Genomic DNA, 17,304 nt, shown 5'->3' with positions numbered 1-17,304 from the left:
AAGTTCAGCCAACTCACCCCCACCGCCCATAACTCCTCCCTGTCTACCTTTCACATCTGTCTTCAGCTCGTTGGTTTAGCCTGCAGGCCTTTCCCCTGGATCTGGACCTAATGAAACTACAGAAAACTGATTAGAACCCTCTAACTGGAACCATATGGTGCAGACTCACTGAGGGGCCCTCTGCTGGAAAAATATGCATCTCCCTTTATGACTAGATTACATTTCCTGCTCTGTGTTATGTGTTTCCAGTGGGCTTTCAAAGAAGCTGGCAGTGGTTTTGGAGATAATGGCAGCTAGCGTAACTCTAATTCAGTAAATTCTGGGTTGTATTTCTTTCAGGTTTGCAGCAGCAAGGCATATTTCGTGTGCCAGGATCGCAGGTGGAGGTCAATGATATTAAAAACTCATTTGAGAGAGGTTAGTCAATATTTCAACATGATCTGTGGGATGAACTACCTTGATACGTTTTTCAGTTCAACAAATGCTGCCGCTGAAAGCACTCGTGTGTTTCTTAATTAGGTGAGGATCCCTTGATTGATGATCAGAATGAGCATGATATAAACTCAGTGGCAGGCGTCCTGAAGCTGTACTTCAGAGGACTCGAGAACCCGCTCTTCCCAAAGGAGCGTTTCCTGGATTTCATCTCTACTATCAGTGAGTTAACAGACCTTGCTTCAAGCGTTTTTCACTCACCTTCACAGAAAAGAGAAAACACAGTGATAGGTAGATGTTTAGCTTTATTGGACTAGAGAAAGTCATGCCGTGCTGCACGTGGAAGCAGTCTAACAGTAACACCAGTGCTTTCTGCTTTGGGGTGCAGGCCACATAACTGTGCCACGTGCAAGTTCACCACAGGATAATTTCTCCACTGTTTCAAATAATGTGATCACTCACTGTGGCTTTGGGCTGGTGAAATGCATGAGGCGGCATATTAAATTGTCAAAAACCATTTTCAGAATCTCCACCACTTTTTGCCTTGGCACTGTAGCTGCAGTTTGTGTCTCTCTTTTTTTTCAGTGCAGCATCTTTAAACGTCTCTGTTTCTGTCTTTCAGAGCTGGAGTCTGAAGCTGAGAGAGCACACCACATCCAGCAGATTATTGTCACTCTTCCTCGGACCATCATAATCGTCATGAGATATCTTTTTGCTTTCCTTAACCAGTGAGTCACACATTTCACTGCTTTGGGTCTCCCAAAACAGTGTAAAAAGATGAGTTCGGCGGTTGCTTAAGCACCAGGATATGACACTGAATCTTACACCTTTACTAATATGAAAATTACAGAATAGGCATACAATATGGAAAAAAGTATAGACAAAACAAAAGTGTATTTAAAATAAGACATGGTATTTATTACTATATCAGTGTTTTAGAAGTTATTTATAGGTTTCCATATTGGAATAAGAAACCTTTCTTCTGATAATAGATGTTTTCTGTGCTCCTTTTACTGAATTTAGCTGATTTAATTGTCAAATTTGTTGGAGCCATATGAACTGCAATGATGCTGCTCAACCTCAGCTTAAGTACAATGTTCAAGTAGACATTTATTATGGCTTCCTCTTGATGATTTCCTTTTGATGACTCGATGACTTCGTTATTAAGAGTGGGCTGTGCGGTGTAAGTTGATTCCTTGGAGAGGTTGACTGATCAAAATGTTTTTCAAGTAAGCTGCAGTGATGACTGTACATAAGGACTGAAATCAGGTGAAGCCAGTGACGCCCTAAGAGACGTATCTGCTACTGCAAATTCTGTCAAAATAGACAAAATAGAAAGAGAAATTGAATCGTTTCTAAATGAACTGATGAATCTTAATAATCAGATTAGCACATATTTATGTTGTTTGGTTATCAATAAGGTTTTAGCTAAATAGATGTACAGTTTGCATACATAACAAAAAATTGTGACTTCTGTCCTGTGCCGTCCGTCAGTCTTTCACAGTACAGTGACGAGAACATGATGGATCCATACAATTTAGCTATCTGCTTTGGTCCAACTCTGATGCCCATCCCAGATGGCCAGGATCCTGTAGCATGTCAAGCTCATGTTAACGAAGTCATCAAGACTATAATTAGCCACAATGAAGTCATCTTTCCAAGTCAACGAGAGCTGGATGGCCCAGTCTATGAGAAGTGCATGACAGGGGGCGAAGAGTATTGGTAGGTATTGTGGTACAGTGTAATACGTATGTGATACTATAGTGTGTTCAGCTCTGTTTTGCATTGATTTTAAGGCTGAATTGTGACAGTAAATTAACAAATTCACTGTACAAACATGATTTTTTCATATTTTTTTATCTACATATTAATGTCTTTCTGGTCTGTTTTTGTTTCTCTAGTGACAGTCCACACAGTGAACCAGGAACCATTGATGAGGCTGATAATGGGACAGAACCACACACCAGTGATGAGGGTTAGTCGCTTCCTTTTTTTATTAAAGGCCTCGTAATAATTTTTCTCCCACTGACCAACAGTAACAGGCCACCACTTGAATTACTATAAAAGGCTTTAGGACCTAATACCTTTATAACTAAGAGAATACCCATCAGCCTTTTCAGCCTTTTGTTTACTGCTGTGTGCCAACATACCAAACTAAGGTGTTGAACATAAAAAATTATCCTCCTGCTGAACATCTGCATTATTGTTGTGAGAGAGAGGCTATCAAGAAGCCATTCTTAAGGAAGGAAGACGGAGAAAAAGCTGAGCTATGCCACATTACACAAGAACTGGACTAAAAATCAATGGCAAAGGGTCTTAAGGAATGATAAATCCACAAAAAAATCATTTAAAAAGAAAGACTGTCATCAGTATAGAGAGGTACAACAGTGTCTATAGCCGTATGTAAAACACGGTGGAGGCTCTGTCATGATTTGAGGCTACCTGATGGTGTTGGGGGATTATGAAAACTAGAAAGTACCATCAGATTTTGATCCACCGTGCAATACCATCTGGAAAAAGTCTGATTGGCAACAGCTTAATTTTTCAGCATGGTTATGATCCCAAACACACTGCCAATGCAGTACAAACCTATCTGGATAGAAAAACACCAGTGGAACGCCATCAGTCACAGATTGGCCTCCCCAGAGCCTGGACCTTCACATTATTGAAGCATTGTGGGATCATCATGACAGAGAACAGAACAAAAGACAGCCAAAATCCAAAGAAGAGCTTTGTATGTCCATCAAGAACCCCGGAGAACTATTCCTGAAAATTACCTAAAGAGAATTTACAATAAGAGAGGTCAGGCTGTGCTGAAGAGTAAAGGTGGTCAAATCAAATATTGACCTTTAAGCTCTGTTCTTGCTTTATACACTATATCTCCATGCATGTTTGCATTTTTCAATAAATCGCTGCACCTTTTTTCCATTTTTGTAGCAAAGCAAAGAAATAAGGGCCAGTGAAGACTTGCAAACCGCTGTAAGCAGTCAGGCTACCTCTATGCCTATACAGCGTATAAACCTACCTATAAATGGCAGAGCTGTTATTTTCATTTAGCTCTGATGTTAGTGGCCATCTGAACTGTGGTCTTGTGTCTGTAGTTAAATTCAGAACTTCAGCATAACGTTATCATTCTCTCACATTGTGGTAGATGGTAGTTTTAGACTTGTTGTGGTTAACTATTATTCTATTGCTCCAGAGACAACTATTTTTAAAAACAGATATACTGGTCGTTTGCTAAGCAATTCACATTTTAAACATGTGTATAACAAGGATTTCACACAAGACATATAAGAATGTGGGATTTTAGAATTGTTTGTGGATCAGAAAGTCTTAAATATAGCCTGACCTTTTTTATTAGTGCTTTTGACTGAGAGGTGAGCGAGGCTTGAGCTGCAGCGGCTTCTGATCACAACAGCTTAAGTGATGTTTGAAGCTGAAGGCAAGTTGAGTAAAGAGTATTGGCATGCAGCACTGCCTCTTTGATCTATTTGTGTGTGCGTATGTGTGTGTCTGGCCACCCCACCCCCTGCTCTCATGCTTGTTCTTTGTTCAGCATTAGTCAGCAACTCTCCTGAGACTTTCTCCTTTGTGTAGTATTTCCCACTCTTAGCTTTGAATCCATAATCAGGGCAGGCACGTAAGCCAAAACGCAGGTAAAACAGAGAATCATATCTCCTCTCGGTGACAACAACTATCTGTGACATTCATCTGTGTTGTTGGCTCTTTTGGTGCTTTTCTTACTTGGTAAGACCAAAGGCTGGTTTCCTGATGCAAGTTATTCTCCTGCTGGCCTTAGTATTGGGAGTGAAGTGCTGTGTTTTTGCAGTTTGTCTCCTGTGGCAATGCGTCAGGTTTAATTTAAGAAATTAAAATATAGTTCTTACACGCGCTGCAATGACAGTGTCCTTATAGTTGAAATAAAACATGAACAAAGCTGCTTTTCAACTTTGTCTTGTGCTCTCTTCTGTAACACTCAGACACACCTCTAATGGGTTTTCAAAATAAAAGTACACTTGCAGGTTTTCTGGCTCATAGATGATTCCTGTTCAACACACAGTGAACTCTGACTGACCCTACTGGCCTTTTGAAATCCACCTTTCAAATCAAATCAAACTCTCCAGTTCAATTACTATTGAAGCAACCAAGAAATGTTAGAAAACATAATATGTGCTTCAGTTTGTATTTTTACAGCCCACATACACAAGTAATAAAGTTGATATAAAGGAAACGTGCCTGTTTGAGGGATTTGCCACAGAAAAAAGAGCTATGAGATACAGCTTACACAGTGCTGTCTGTCTCGTGGTATGACTAATCATGCTGTGTCCACTTTGATTCGTTTTTTCATGCTTACTTTCTTGTTTGTTTCTTTCAGAAGTGGAACAGATTGAGGCCATTGCCAAATTTGACTATGTGGGACGCAGTCCCAGGGAGCTGTCCTTCAAGAAGGGAGCCTCCCTGCTTCTGTATCACAGAGCATCTGAAGACTGGTGGGAAGGCCGTCACAATGGCGTGGATGGCCTCATCCCTCATCAGTACATCGTAGTACAAGACCTGTACGTGCCAACAGACTGAGCTTTAGTAGTTCTTTATCTTGTGTTAAGTACTGTAAGCCCTTTGTATTTGTTGTAGTCTGCATCCATAGCTTATTCTTAGTGCACCTGAATCTGCTCTTTCAGAGATGATGCGTTCTCAGATAACCTCAGCCAGAAAGCAGATAGTGAAGCCAGCAGTGGACCGTTGCTGGAAGATAAGGGTTCATCCAAAAACGATGTCCCATCACCATGCGAGCAATCACCGGATTACAACTTTGGAGGAGTCATGGGGAGGTACATTTAAAAATAAACACCTTTCATTTTTCAAGTGTTTGTAATGTTGAGACATTTTCTTGACAGTTGATATGATCTGATCCATGTCTGCAGGGTCAGGTTGCGATCTGATGGAGCAGCAATCCCACGTCGCCGAACAGACACCCAGAGCCCAACAAGAGTGCCTGACACTCCACCACGGGCTGCAGCCTGTCCTAGCAGCCCTCACAAGGTATCCATCAGCAAAGGCCGCATGGAGAGCCCAGAAAAAAGGCGCCTTGGTACCTTTGGCAGTGCAGGAAGCATAAACTATCCAGATAGGAAGGGCTATCCTGAGGGCCACCCACTAAGGCCAGTGCCAGGGACCACTCGCCACAGCAGCCTGGGGGACCACAAATCACTAGACACTGAGGCTCTGGCAGAGGTAAGACTAAAATAAACAGTTTTAAATTTTAATTCACAGAGTATGTCTCTTGTCTCAAACATTAATAGGGTACAAGTGAGAACAGTTGACAGGGAAGCTTGTCTGAGAGCAGGAGATGTGACTGTATAGAGTATAAAACATGGACGTAACTACCTGGTTAGAAAAAATGAAGCCAATGCCAAAGTGCATTAAACCTGTGTCTGTCTGACAGCCACCAGATGGCGATAGCTTAGATTGCAAAAAGACGTTTGCTATTATAGAAGTCTACAAGAAAAAGGCTTTCTGTCCTAACCTATGTGAACACTTTTCTTCTGAATTTACGAGTTCAGTCACTCACTTTGGCTCATGTTGGGAAAAAAATCTTCATTATGCCATCTTTCCAAATGGAGGATTATTTGTGGTATGAAACCACAAGCTCATTGGCTAAGGAGTTGTTAATCACAAGTTGTTAGCCAACTAGCATGCGGTTTCACAGTCAGACCCACTAATCCTCATCATATCTAGTTTTTGCTAGCAAGATGGCGACGGCGGAAAAGCTTGATACTTCCTGATAGGTACTGATACTTCACAATGGATGACATCACTGTAGCCAACATCCATGTTTGATATTGTTGCACTCAGGTAGACCTGTATCTCTGAAACCGAAGCTAGAGCACACTGCTGGCCTTGATCCAGGTTCTCTTCATTTGCTAACCAGTGCATAAATAAGCTTGCTTTAGAATTCAGGAAGGGTCAGTTTTTCAAAGGGTTTGGAATAACTAATAAAGTTAGGATTAGTATTAGGGTCTATGGGCAAATGTACAGATGTGCTGATGTATATACATGTACCAATATACAGATGATCTGTATTGCTATACAGAGGGGCAGATATACAGATGTACTGTGAACAAATATACAGATGTGCTACGTATATACAACACAGCTAATTTGCAAAATCCGAAGAGATGCTGGGCCTCGCATGATGCACGCGCCACCATCTTGAGTTTTTTTTCTACCCAGTATGAATATAAACAGGACAATAACAGTGGTATGTTTAAGCCATTTTATGGAAATATAAATATATTCGACATGATAACTAAGCTTTTTGTAAACCGTGTTAAACAAAACTTTTTTAGGTAACGCAGTGGAGTCCTGGCTTTTATTTCTGATTTCTCTGCTTTTTTCGTTTCTTCAGGACATAGAGAAGACTATGAATACGGCACTTCATGAGCTGCGGGAGCTGGAGCGCCAAAACACCGTTAAACAGGCTCCCGATGTTGTCTTGGACACACTGGAGCCAATGAAGAATCCGGTTAGCTCAGAGCCCGGGAGTCCACTGCACACCATTATGATCCGTGATCCAGATGCTGCCATGCGGCGCAGTAGCAGCTCAACATCTGAGATGATGACCACCTTTAAACCGGCTCTCTCTGCCCGGCTGGCTGGAGCACAGTTACGCCCCCCGCCCATGAGACCAGTCCGACCTCCTCCAACGCAGCACCGCTCAAGCAGCTCCAGCTCTTCAGGGGTCGGCAGTCCAGCTGTGACTCCCACTGAGAAGATGTTTCCGAGTAACAATGCATCTGCGGGTTCCAATGTGAATATTTCCGGTGATGGCGGAGATAAGTCTGGTACCATGTAGCAAAGGTGGAAGCTTGTAGGCAAGAGGCCTGTGAAGCTTTCCAAGTGGGAGAAAAGCTTATGGAAACAGATGTTGATGTGTGCAAACCAGATATGGATATACTCCTGTCTGTTTTTTGCTTGACTTAATTCGTATATAAAGGATGCCACTAAAGCTTCTAAAGTATGTTACCATGGTAATAAAGCAGTGGCAGAAGCTGTAGAGGTGTGATAAAGCTCAGCTCTCTTTGAAACTTGATTTAACTAGACTAAATGTGTATAGGAATACGTGTATTTCAGTTATACCTCAGTTTTAACAAAAGTCTGTGGCCATGTTCTTGTTTCAGAGATGCAATGAATGCAAGTAAAGCAATACTTGTGTGAAATTTGGTTTTCTGCCCATCACATATCCAGTCCAGCCAATCTTTCAGTCCCTCCTCTTATGTGAAAACGCCTCACGTCGGCAGTTGTTCAGGCGTAAAAATATGTCCGTTTGTCCATTTTGGGCAAAGGCCTTATGGCTGTAAATACAAAGTTACTTGAAATAAACATCCTTTCTGTTTGTATTATAATACATTGGATCTTCAGCAACATAACAGTGAAATTTATTCCTGCATGCACAGATTGGGGAAAATAAGGGAAAGTTGCATCACTGAAAGGAGACTTGCAATGAAATGATCTGTGAACAAGCTTGCTAATTCTAAGAAATCCATATGACTTTAAACTCTGATCCACAAGAATGAAAAACTAAAATCAGGATTCAGATGCCCACATATTAAAAAAAAATAATGCCTTGCCACCATACATTGACTTTTCGTGTGGGTTTCGCTGCAAAAGATGGAGCATCTTGGCATGAAGATGATCTGTGAAGTCTTAGAAATTACTAATCAGTACTAGAGTAAAATAAGTCAGCCTCTACCATCACGCATGGTTGAACAGCGGACAGATGTAACACGGCTGTTTCCATATTTTATTTTGTTTTTCTAGTTGCTGTGTATGGAATGCAGAAGAATAATGCACCAACTAATGTAGGAATCCTGTGGTAAACTTGTACATAATATATAGCTAGTAATTTGTAAGTGTTATTTGTGTACAGGTTAATATGAAATGTCGTAAAGGGTTGATATGAATGGCACTTGTAAGGATTCTGAACCACCTTTTTATCATTTCCGGTAAAGTTCAAACATTTTGACTGAAAAAAAAGAAAAGAAAACAAAGAGTTCAGATCATCATTCACCATAGTACTGTTCAAATGGTACTCATGTGAACTATAGACCACTAATTGCTGCTGGAAACAACACAAAGTATGTTTTTGACATATCTTTCAGTCTCTTCTCAGTTCGCAAAAGGTTTTCAGGTTCAAGTCATATTTGGGTGATTTTTAGTATTATGAAAGAAACAGTGAAACTTCTGATGGTTCCTCTTTCACACTGAAAATGCTGTGCTCACCCAGAAAAGCTGGAGAACTAGATGTGTTAACGTGCAGTCATCAGAACGGCCTCCTTCTTTCTGCCTTTTACATGATAGATTGTCTATGGTTACCGATACACTCAGATTGTAGACTCGTACTCTTAGTTGGAAGAAATCTAAAGAAGAACATTTAAGTATTTATATCTACTGTACCTCTTGTCATCCTGACAGCTGTAATCTAAAGACCCTGTAATCCGCATCCCAAAGAGCCTGCTCTGTTCTGCATGTCTTGCGCTGTAATGTGGGACTCGACGGTATGTGGTGCCTTGGCTTGGTGAAACGCACAACTTAATTAAAAATTGGACTAAGTAACTGCCCTTAGTATTTACGTGGGTTGAGAGTGATGAATTAAGATACTCATAACTGTTGCTAGATCAGAAGTGAACAAGAACTAACAACGCCTGATTGAACAAAAGCAAAATAACAAAAATGCATCGAATCTAACAAAAATTATTCGCATTGAAATCACAGTTTCCCTGTCAAATGCAGACACCTGATGTAAAATGAAAATACTCGCTTGTTGTTGGTGTATTGTTTGCTTTTCGACTATCAAATTATTTACCTATATACAAAAGTACAGGGTGGAAGGATTAGTAAGAACAGAGAGCTAGTACAGCCAGAATAAAGTTGATATAGCATTTAAACGTACACAGTGCTGTCACCCCCTCTGCTGGTTCCTGCTGGTATTGCATAAGCAAGCGGAGGCTATTGCTCTCGATGGGCATTATGATCCAGAATCATCGCAATGGTTTAATGAATCCTTCTAGTTTTAACATCTTATTAACCTGGTTATTAGTTTTGCACCAGTTGATCTACAGTATATGAAGTTAATGTTACAAAACGCTTCTGTTATTAAAATATGAAGAAAGCACACAATTCAATTTAAAAGGGGGGAAATAAATTACATTTAGGTAGATTATTATTTTTTGTTTTGTTTTTATTTATAGAATATAAGTGGAGCAGAAGATTTGAGTGCCTTTTGTGCACAACATCAATTTTTATTGAACTTTTACTTTTTTACTTTTTTAACTGTGATATGTGGTTAGTTGTCATGTTTATTATAAACTGATGTTGCCTTCTTTTAATCTTTATTTTCTCTTGCTACTCAGTAGTCAGGCCAACATAAGTGTTATATTGTGTATAAAATCATTGAACTGCTCGTCTGTGCTTGGGTGAGACCTGAAGATCAGGAGCTATAAGAACTACTGTATACGTAATTTACTGGCAGAGCTCGGTAGAATCATCTCCTTTACTTTTTGGGGGTTTCCCTGTGAACTGCCTGTGCTGTGGTTGAGCCTTTAATTCTTGCCATTTTGCTCCTTCCCTTTCAAAAAAACATCGCTGCCAGATGGACTCATATGGACCCTCTACATGAGAGGTTATAAAGGCACTTGGTGCACTCTCATCAGTCCCTACATGTGATGTTACAGTGCCATTTTCTTTTCTGGAATGTGTGCTTAAATGGGTTACACTGATAGTCTGGTGACAAGAGAAGACAGCAAGCTATTAATCAAGAAGAAAATCCCAGTATGAGAACAGAATATGGCCTCATCGGAGGACCGGAGTGTGAGTTGCTGTCACGCTGTTTACTTTCTCTTTAATTGTTTGTCTGGTGATGCTGTTTGTTGGTGAGTGTCTGGTGGGTTGAAACCTGTGATGTAACGTACATCATGCCACTGACTGGATGTTGAAAACTCCTGCATCCAAATAAAAACCATTATTGCTCTGTCATCCAGACTTTCTGAGTCACTGGTTTTGATGCTTGAAAAGAAAAACAAAACAAAACAAAACAAAGAACGTAATCAGAGAGATGTTTGTCTTCTGTCTTGAAATAGCCATACATCTTTAATGGGAAACCTTGTCAAGGCTAAACATTACTGTAAGTGTAATATTGAGGTACATACAACTTCTCAAAAAAACTCAGAAAATATGATCTAGTGTTACACATTAAACTATTCAGCAATTTAAAAAAAAAAAAAAAACGACCTCCAGCTTGAAGTTTCTATTCAATTCGGAGCCACAATGTTACAGTATGCATAAACCATGGGGTTTTTTTCGGCACACCTGTTTAAGTTTACAGCACAGATGTCTAATCAGCCAATCACATGGCAGCAAATCAGTGCATTTAAACATATAGAGTCCAGATGACCTGCTGAAGTTCAAACTGAGCATCAGAATAGGGGAGAAAGCAGATTTGAACACGGTGTGGTTGTTGGTGCTAGATGAGCTGGTCTGAGTAAGTAGGAAACTGATGATCTGCTGGGATTTTCCCACACAACCATCTATAGGGTTTACAGAGAATGTGCCGAAAAGGAGAAAATATCCAGTAAGCATCACTTCACCTGATAAAAAAATGTCTTGTTGATGTCAGATGGCATCAACTCTGTAATGCTATCATGTCAATATGAACCAAAATCTTTGAGAAAAGTTTCTAGGACCTCGTTAAATGTGCACCACAAATAATAAAAGCAGATCTGAAGGAGAACAGGGGTCCTACCCTGTCATAACAGGATATAACTAATGATGTGGCACTGAGTATATAATGGACAGCATGGAACTGTACTACGGCATGTTAAAGTAAAATCATTATGTTTAGAGACACTGCTTAGGTATTTTTATCAAGTACAATTTTGATTGCCGTGTGTGCACAGTGAAGAATGTTTTATTGTTATTATTATTAATTCTGCAAAATCATCAGAATCAGAATACTTTATTAATCCCGAAGGAAATTAGGGTTACAGCAGGCAGCACGCTAATGGCGCATGCGCACTTACAAAGCAACCTTCTGACCTTCTGACCAACTTTACACAAACATCACATCACAAAAGCATGATAAATTAAAGTAAACAAAAAAGTATTTTAGCAACATGTTAGGCCAGCTTGTTTCTGAAACTCTGCTGGAGGTATGAACACCATTCTCCCAAAACATATTCCAGCATTTGGTGTTTTGATGAGTGCATTGGAGAACTCTTAAAAACATGTCGGTCCAAAATCTCTCGTGACTGTGAAAGTCATTGCATGTAATTATCTAATTTTTGTGATTTACTCAGACTGTTAGAAGATCTGTAATACTCCAGGGTTTGGGGCATTGTGATTGTGGATGAGACCACACCCATCAGGATTGAAATGCGTAATTAAATAATCAAAGTGATGATTCAAATCATCACTTTGATTTGAATCACCAGACGGTGATCGTTCTTTCTAGAGACAAGTGAACCTCTGCCATGCCAGAAACATTAGAACACAACCCTCCTGTCACCCATTTATATATAAAAGCTCCCTGAACTCTAATCACATCTGTTCTCCATGAATGAGGGACAGATGACAAATACTGCAGATGGATGATCTTTGTTTTCACAGTTCAACAGCAATGCAGGGGGTTTATGTAAAATTAAAAAATGATGCCGCCCGTTAACCAGATTTCGTAGTTCATTCAATGGCCACGCGATGGAGACTCTGCCGCACAGAAAGTGTCATAAGCTTTACATGTTAAGTAAGCAGTCAGCAAGCAGCAATGGTGCAATGCGTCTCCTATGCAGCTGGCGGCAGTATGCAGCTCAAAATAAACTTAAGGCACCGACAAATGCAAAACACTGGGCGCGAATAACGTTACAGGTGTATCAATTCTTGTGAAGGGCATGGCTGCAGGAAACAAGTCCGTTTCTGAGTTACTCAAAGAACTTGCTAACCGCTTAGATTGAACGTCTTCACCTCAGTCTGAGTATTGCAGCAGTGTACTGGAGATGAAGTGGTCCCTGGTCCAAGTTCTCATCACAACCGCACAGGGTTAACGTTAGCAAATGCTAACGCTATCACAGCTAGCTCCACTCCACGAAACGCTGTTCAGGGTAAGTAACGATATGTTATTATTGCTTGGTTAGTCTGTCTGTCTGCCAAATATGAGCTTTTTAAACAGTTTAGTCACAGATTTTTTTTAATACTGTTTTTTATCATAGCAAAGAATTCTATAAATTAGGTAAGAGAAAATAATTGTCTTCTGGGTTAATGTCTGTATTACTATTTACATTGTTGTAGGTAATAGTTATTCATGACTGTTTTAAAGTGGCTTATCTTCTGTGCTAATATGGAAGACAAGTAATCTATGTGAAAGAAAAGAAAGCAATTTTAGTTCAACGTAGTGATTTTGTAAGTGGGTATAATTTGAAAATGCTTTTACTAGTATAGTGGATGTTCTTTAAATATTTAACATTTAAAGTGTGTGTCACTTTACAGACTCCAACTTCAGTTTTGGTTTGGTCTCACCGTTGTAGGTCATAACACAAACAAGTCGTCAAGTCAAGCAGCTGAGGAAAGGGCTTAAGGAAACCATGGTATGGCCGCTTCTGACAGAAAGATCAGACATCATTCCTCTTTTCTTACCAAGGGAATCAGAGACTGCTCCCTGTTGTGAGGTAAGGTCAGGTCACATCTTTTAACATCTGAATAGTAGTAGAGCTGGGCGATATGAGATTTTTTCATATCACGATATATATATATTTTTTATAAAAGGACAAGAGCGGTGAGGTCTATCACAATAGTTTAATTTTTCTATTGAGAAAAAGTTATTTCGCAATACATATCGTTATCGTTCTATCGCCCAGTTCTACACTATAGTATAATTTTGTTTTGTTATTTGCTCCATGCAATACATAAGAGTGGTGGCATTATCAGTTGCACTAGAATTGTATGTAGACTACTTTTAGCTTTGTTAACATAAAAATATCTATAAAAGCTACAACAGCAATTTGAGTGGGGCAAAAATGTCTGGTGCCCTGTATGTAAGTGGTCATCTTTTATGGTATTTCTCTATAAAAGATTCAAAATAATGAATATAGGATGTCATTATAGTTTAAAACAATCTTCTGTTGCAGCATCTTGTGCACAACAAAAAGCCCTCATCAAGTTTTGGACAGGATGGGAAGTCTTGCCGAGAAATGACTGTGGAAGTGGTCAACAGCAATCTTCCAAAGTCTTCCACCGGTTTTGAAGTACTACGTCTTCCTGCACACTACTGTACCTATGAGTCATTTCTAATGGACATTCAGGTGTGTCTCAACTCTACTGACTCAGGTTTTGGTCTGGTTTACGATTGATTCCATAACCACATGGTAAAATTAGACCATTTCTTATTTCTTGCATCACATTACTGTACTCAGTGTTCAAAGAAACGGACAATCTAGTGAGTTCTAGTTCTTTTTAATACACTTGACAGTGAAAAATACAGAGTACAGGTGTGCATTTATGGCTTTTTTCATATAAACTGATGAAGAGTTCAGATATCAAAATCAGTTGTTCACTGTACATTATAAATTACACAATATGTTTTGTTTATACTCGCTACTGATACAAAAAAAATTTCTAGAAAAAATTATTTGAATTAAGATGTTACACTACTGTACTGTGTTCATTGTATTAAATCTGCTCAGAGTTGACATGTACTGTATATCCAACCAAGAAATGAATATCATTAAAGTGACAGCTGTATAAAACAAATCCTGTTTTATAGCCACTCACTGTTTTGTTGAAAATGAAATTGGTTATGCTGTTTTGAGTCAGTATTAGCTACAAAGCTGTAAAAATTAAAAAAAAAAAAAAAAAAAAAAAAATCCTCCTGACATAGAAACTGATTAAATGTAATAATGTCTTTCTACAAGTGATTTTGAAGTATTGGTAGCACAGCAGGGTCTTGTTCATTCAGTGCATCTGGGAGCTGAATCTCAGGAATGGTGATCTCATTTGATGGGCAGCGATTATGTTGTCCTGTCCAGTCCACACCATAATCCTCATCAACCTGAAAGAGCATGCACATGTTTTAAATCTAAACTGAAGAGGTGTTTCCTGCAGCTGTTCCTAGATGGACTTATTGAGTCTGCCAGGGCCTATGTGAGTTGCTTAGGCATTGGCTACCAACTAATTATTCATTCACCCATTCTAGGTCAGGATTGGTTCTCTTCAGGTATAACAAATTTAACTTTGTTTAAAGTATTGCCATCTATACCTGACAGGTGGGATAAAAAAAGAATGGCTTGGGAGACACACAGCAAATCTCAAAGTTTTCCAATTAATGCTGAAAGAACCAAGGATGTAAATGTATTCTTGTTTTAGCTTTGCCGAAGACACCAGAGAAAGTATGATATCTATAATGCTGCTGAAATAGACAAAACCATTTCAATAAACTCGCTATTTAACATCAACCTTGTTATGCATTATCAGAGAACAATCAACTGCAAACAGCAATGAAACATTCAACTATGTACTATTTAAAGCACTAATGACCCTGTTGTCTAACAAGATGTGATAAGTAAGTAGACTGTGGAAAGCTGGTGGGTCTACTCTCTGTGTAAAAGGTTCCTACAGGCTCCACTGACCCCAGTCTCCGAGTTAACACACTAACAGCTAACACTGCTAAACGTGTCTCAACGCCGAGATGGCGCCGATAGCTTTAGCCGTAGCTGCCCCACTTAGTTTAGACAGTAACAAAAAAAAGTAAGCGATAATAATTCATTGTCAAACGTCATAATTAAGGTCAACATCTAAACAATGCTGTGTACAGAATCACACAGGTGCTCAATTACAGCATAAACTTACCTTAGACCTTCCTCCGTCATTTCCCTCCTAATTGTGCTCGGAGACACAGAAAACGTATCGGCAATTACCCCGATGGTTATCCCGGACAGCACTAAAGTCCTGAGTGCTGCACCGGGATTTCTAGACGTGGACGGCCAACATTTGAAGACTTCTTCCTCGGCGTATTCCAAACGAACACGGTGCTGAATTGCTCTTAAACCTTCGACAATGCTGTCATCGATGCTAAGATTTTGAAGAGCAATTATCATCCAGACATTTCAGAAACATCATCTAAACGACTCAAAACAGTATCTACAGGTAAATGATCCCTCTCTGATTTGCTTAAATGAGCAGAACTGGCTGAAGTTCACACCAGTCCGCCATCCTCCGTGACTTTTGACCTAGCACGCTGTTGCTAGCTGTAGCAGCCGTCCGCGGAGCCGGTATCCAGGAAAACTAGTCGATGGTAAACGATAAGCCAATAGGTGCAAAGGTCCAGCCCACTTACATTGATTGACAGACAAAGTCATTCTGCTGAAAAGTCGCATTATGAAATAAATAGGCCATCGGGAAAAACGGGATTTTGAAATAAAGACTGACTTTGAAAAAAGGTCATTTTGGACTAAAAACGGCTGGAAATAAATAAAATGCCTCAGGAATAATCTCTGTTATTGTGAAAAATAATGACCATGAAATAATATTTCACAATAATAAGTAAATTTATATAGCAGAATGCAATATATTTCACAATAATGAGCATTGTTTTCAAAATGTGTTCCATGATTTCACAATATCATTCTCACATTACATATCTGTGTCTTATTTATTCACATAGTTATTTATTTCATCTTGACCTATTTATTTATTTAATTTTGAACACTTTGGAGTTCCATAGTAAAGAGCCATAGAACATTCATGCTAATAATAAAGCCAGTTTTAATTTCATTCAACATTTCCATGTGGATTCTTTTATAGCTGTAAAATAAGCAATATGTACTTTTCGTCATGCGCAAAGAGATGATGTCAGAAAATTAATTTACATTAACCAAAGCAGAGACCTGAAAAACTGGAACGCACCACCTGGTTTGATTTTTTTATTTTTTATTTCAGCCTACAGTCATGTGAAGGAAGGAAGCTTTCACAGGACTCTAAGCAGTCCTGTGAAATATTAAGTACATCTTTACTGTTTTCAGAGAAGTTAAGATGGTAAATAGCAGTCAGGTGATGCTGATCAAATTTGTGAGCGCCTCAGTAAAACCAGAGGTTTTGGCAGTTTACAGGTTTGACACATTCAGGTGTGTATTAATGCAATGTCATCTTCTCAGGAGTGGGAATCTCGGAAAATTCAGCCAAAGGTCAGGCCATGCTTGGAGAAACTGTCTCAGACTGCAGGTCTCCTCCTTTAGCAATACGATAAGAAAAAAGACTGAACAAGCATGGCTTGTTTGGAAGGGTTGTCAGGAGGAAGCCTCTTCTCCCTAGAAAAGAACATGGTATCAAAACTTAGCGTTGGAAAGTTGCACCTGAAGAAAAAAACCACAAGACTCCAGGAACAACTTCCTTTGGACATACCAGACCAAAGTGGAGATCTTTAGCCATAATTCACAGCACTATGCTTGGCAAAAACCAAACATAGCATATCAACTGTGGCACACGGTGGTGGACGGATGATAGTTAGGGCTTGTTTTGCAGCCATAGGACCTGGGCAACTTGCAGTCATTCAGTCTACCTTGTAAACCTCTGTATGTGGCCATCTGTCCAACAAAGGTTACTGCTAAAGCTTGTCCCACTTTGGGTCATGTGACAGGACAATGATCCCAAGCAGAGCAGCAAATTTACAATGACCAAGTCCAGACCTCGCCCTGATTGAAATACTGTGCCAGGATCTTAAGATACCTGTGCACAAAACAAATCCCTACTGTCCTCAATTAACTGAAGCACTGCTGTAAAAAAGAGTGTGTCAAAATTCCTTCAGTGATCTGAGAGACTCACAGAGTCATACAG

At 39.5% G+C, this 17,304-nt stretch overlaps 1 protein-coding gene and 1 long non-coding RNA gene across 4 annotated transcripts in view; both read left to right on the top strand.

Annotated features, from left to right (window-relative positions):
• srgap3 (SLIT-ROBO Rho GTPase activating protein 3) overlaps nt 1-10,464 on the top strand; it is a 56,167-nt gene extending 45,703 nt beyond the window's left edge. For both annotated transcript variants that reach the window (XM_086292351.1, XM_086292350.1), the window contains exons 14-22: nt 340-417; nt 520-654; nt 1,055-1,160; nt 1,927-2,154; nt 2,334-2,407; nt 4,808-4,988; nt 5,112-5,261; nt 5,355-5,664; nt 6,839-10,464. In XM_086292351.1, the coding sequence (XP_086148477.1) occupies nt 340-417; nt 520-654; nt 1,055-1,160; nt 1,927-2,154; nt 2,334-2,407; nt 4,808-4,988; nt 5,112-5,261; nt 5,355-5,664; nt 6,839-7,285 (1,709 nt within the window). In that variant the 3' untranslated portion in view covers nt 7,286-10,464. The remainder of the gene's footprint in view (nt 1-339; nt 418-519; nt 655-1,054; nt 1,161-1,926; nt 2,155-2,333; nt 2,408-4,807; nt 4,989-5,111; nt 5,262-5,354; nt 5,665-6,838) is intronic.
• A 1,805-nt stretch (nt 10,465-12,269) lies between these two features.
• LOC147330635 (uncharacterized) lies at nt 12,270-14,339 on the top strand. 2 transcript variants are annotated; one of them, XR_015129098.1, is made up of 3 exons: nt 12,270-12,581; nt 13,005-13,145; nt 13,605-14,339. It is a non-coding gene; the product is annotated as an uncharacterized LOC147330635 (long non-coding RNA). The 2 variants fall into 2 exon arrangements; XR_015129099.1 differs by having other exon boundaries at nt 12,967-13,145.
• The last annotated feature ends 2,965 nt before the right edge of the window (nt 14,340-17,304 follow it).

Source organism: Aulonocara sp. 'chitande type north' Nkhata Bay, linkage group LG5, assembly GCF_057382095.1.
Source record: "Aulonocara sp. 'chitande type north' Nkhata Bay isolate Kocher_YH1m ecotype deep benthic linkage group LG5, A_spYH_male_GT1.1, whole genome shotgun sequence".
Lineage (NCBI taxonomy): Eukaryota > Metazoa > Chordata > Actinopteri > Cichliformes > Cichlidae > Aulonocara > Aulonocara sp. 'chitande type north' Nkhata Bay.
Note: the sequence above shows the minus strand (reverse complement) of the source record. Positions and strands in the feature narration are given on the sequence as shown.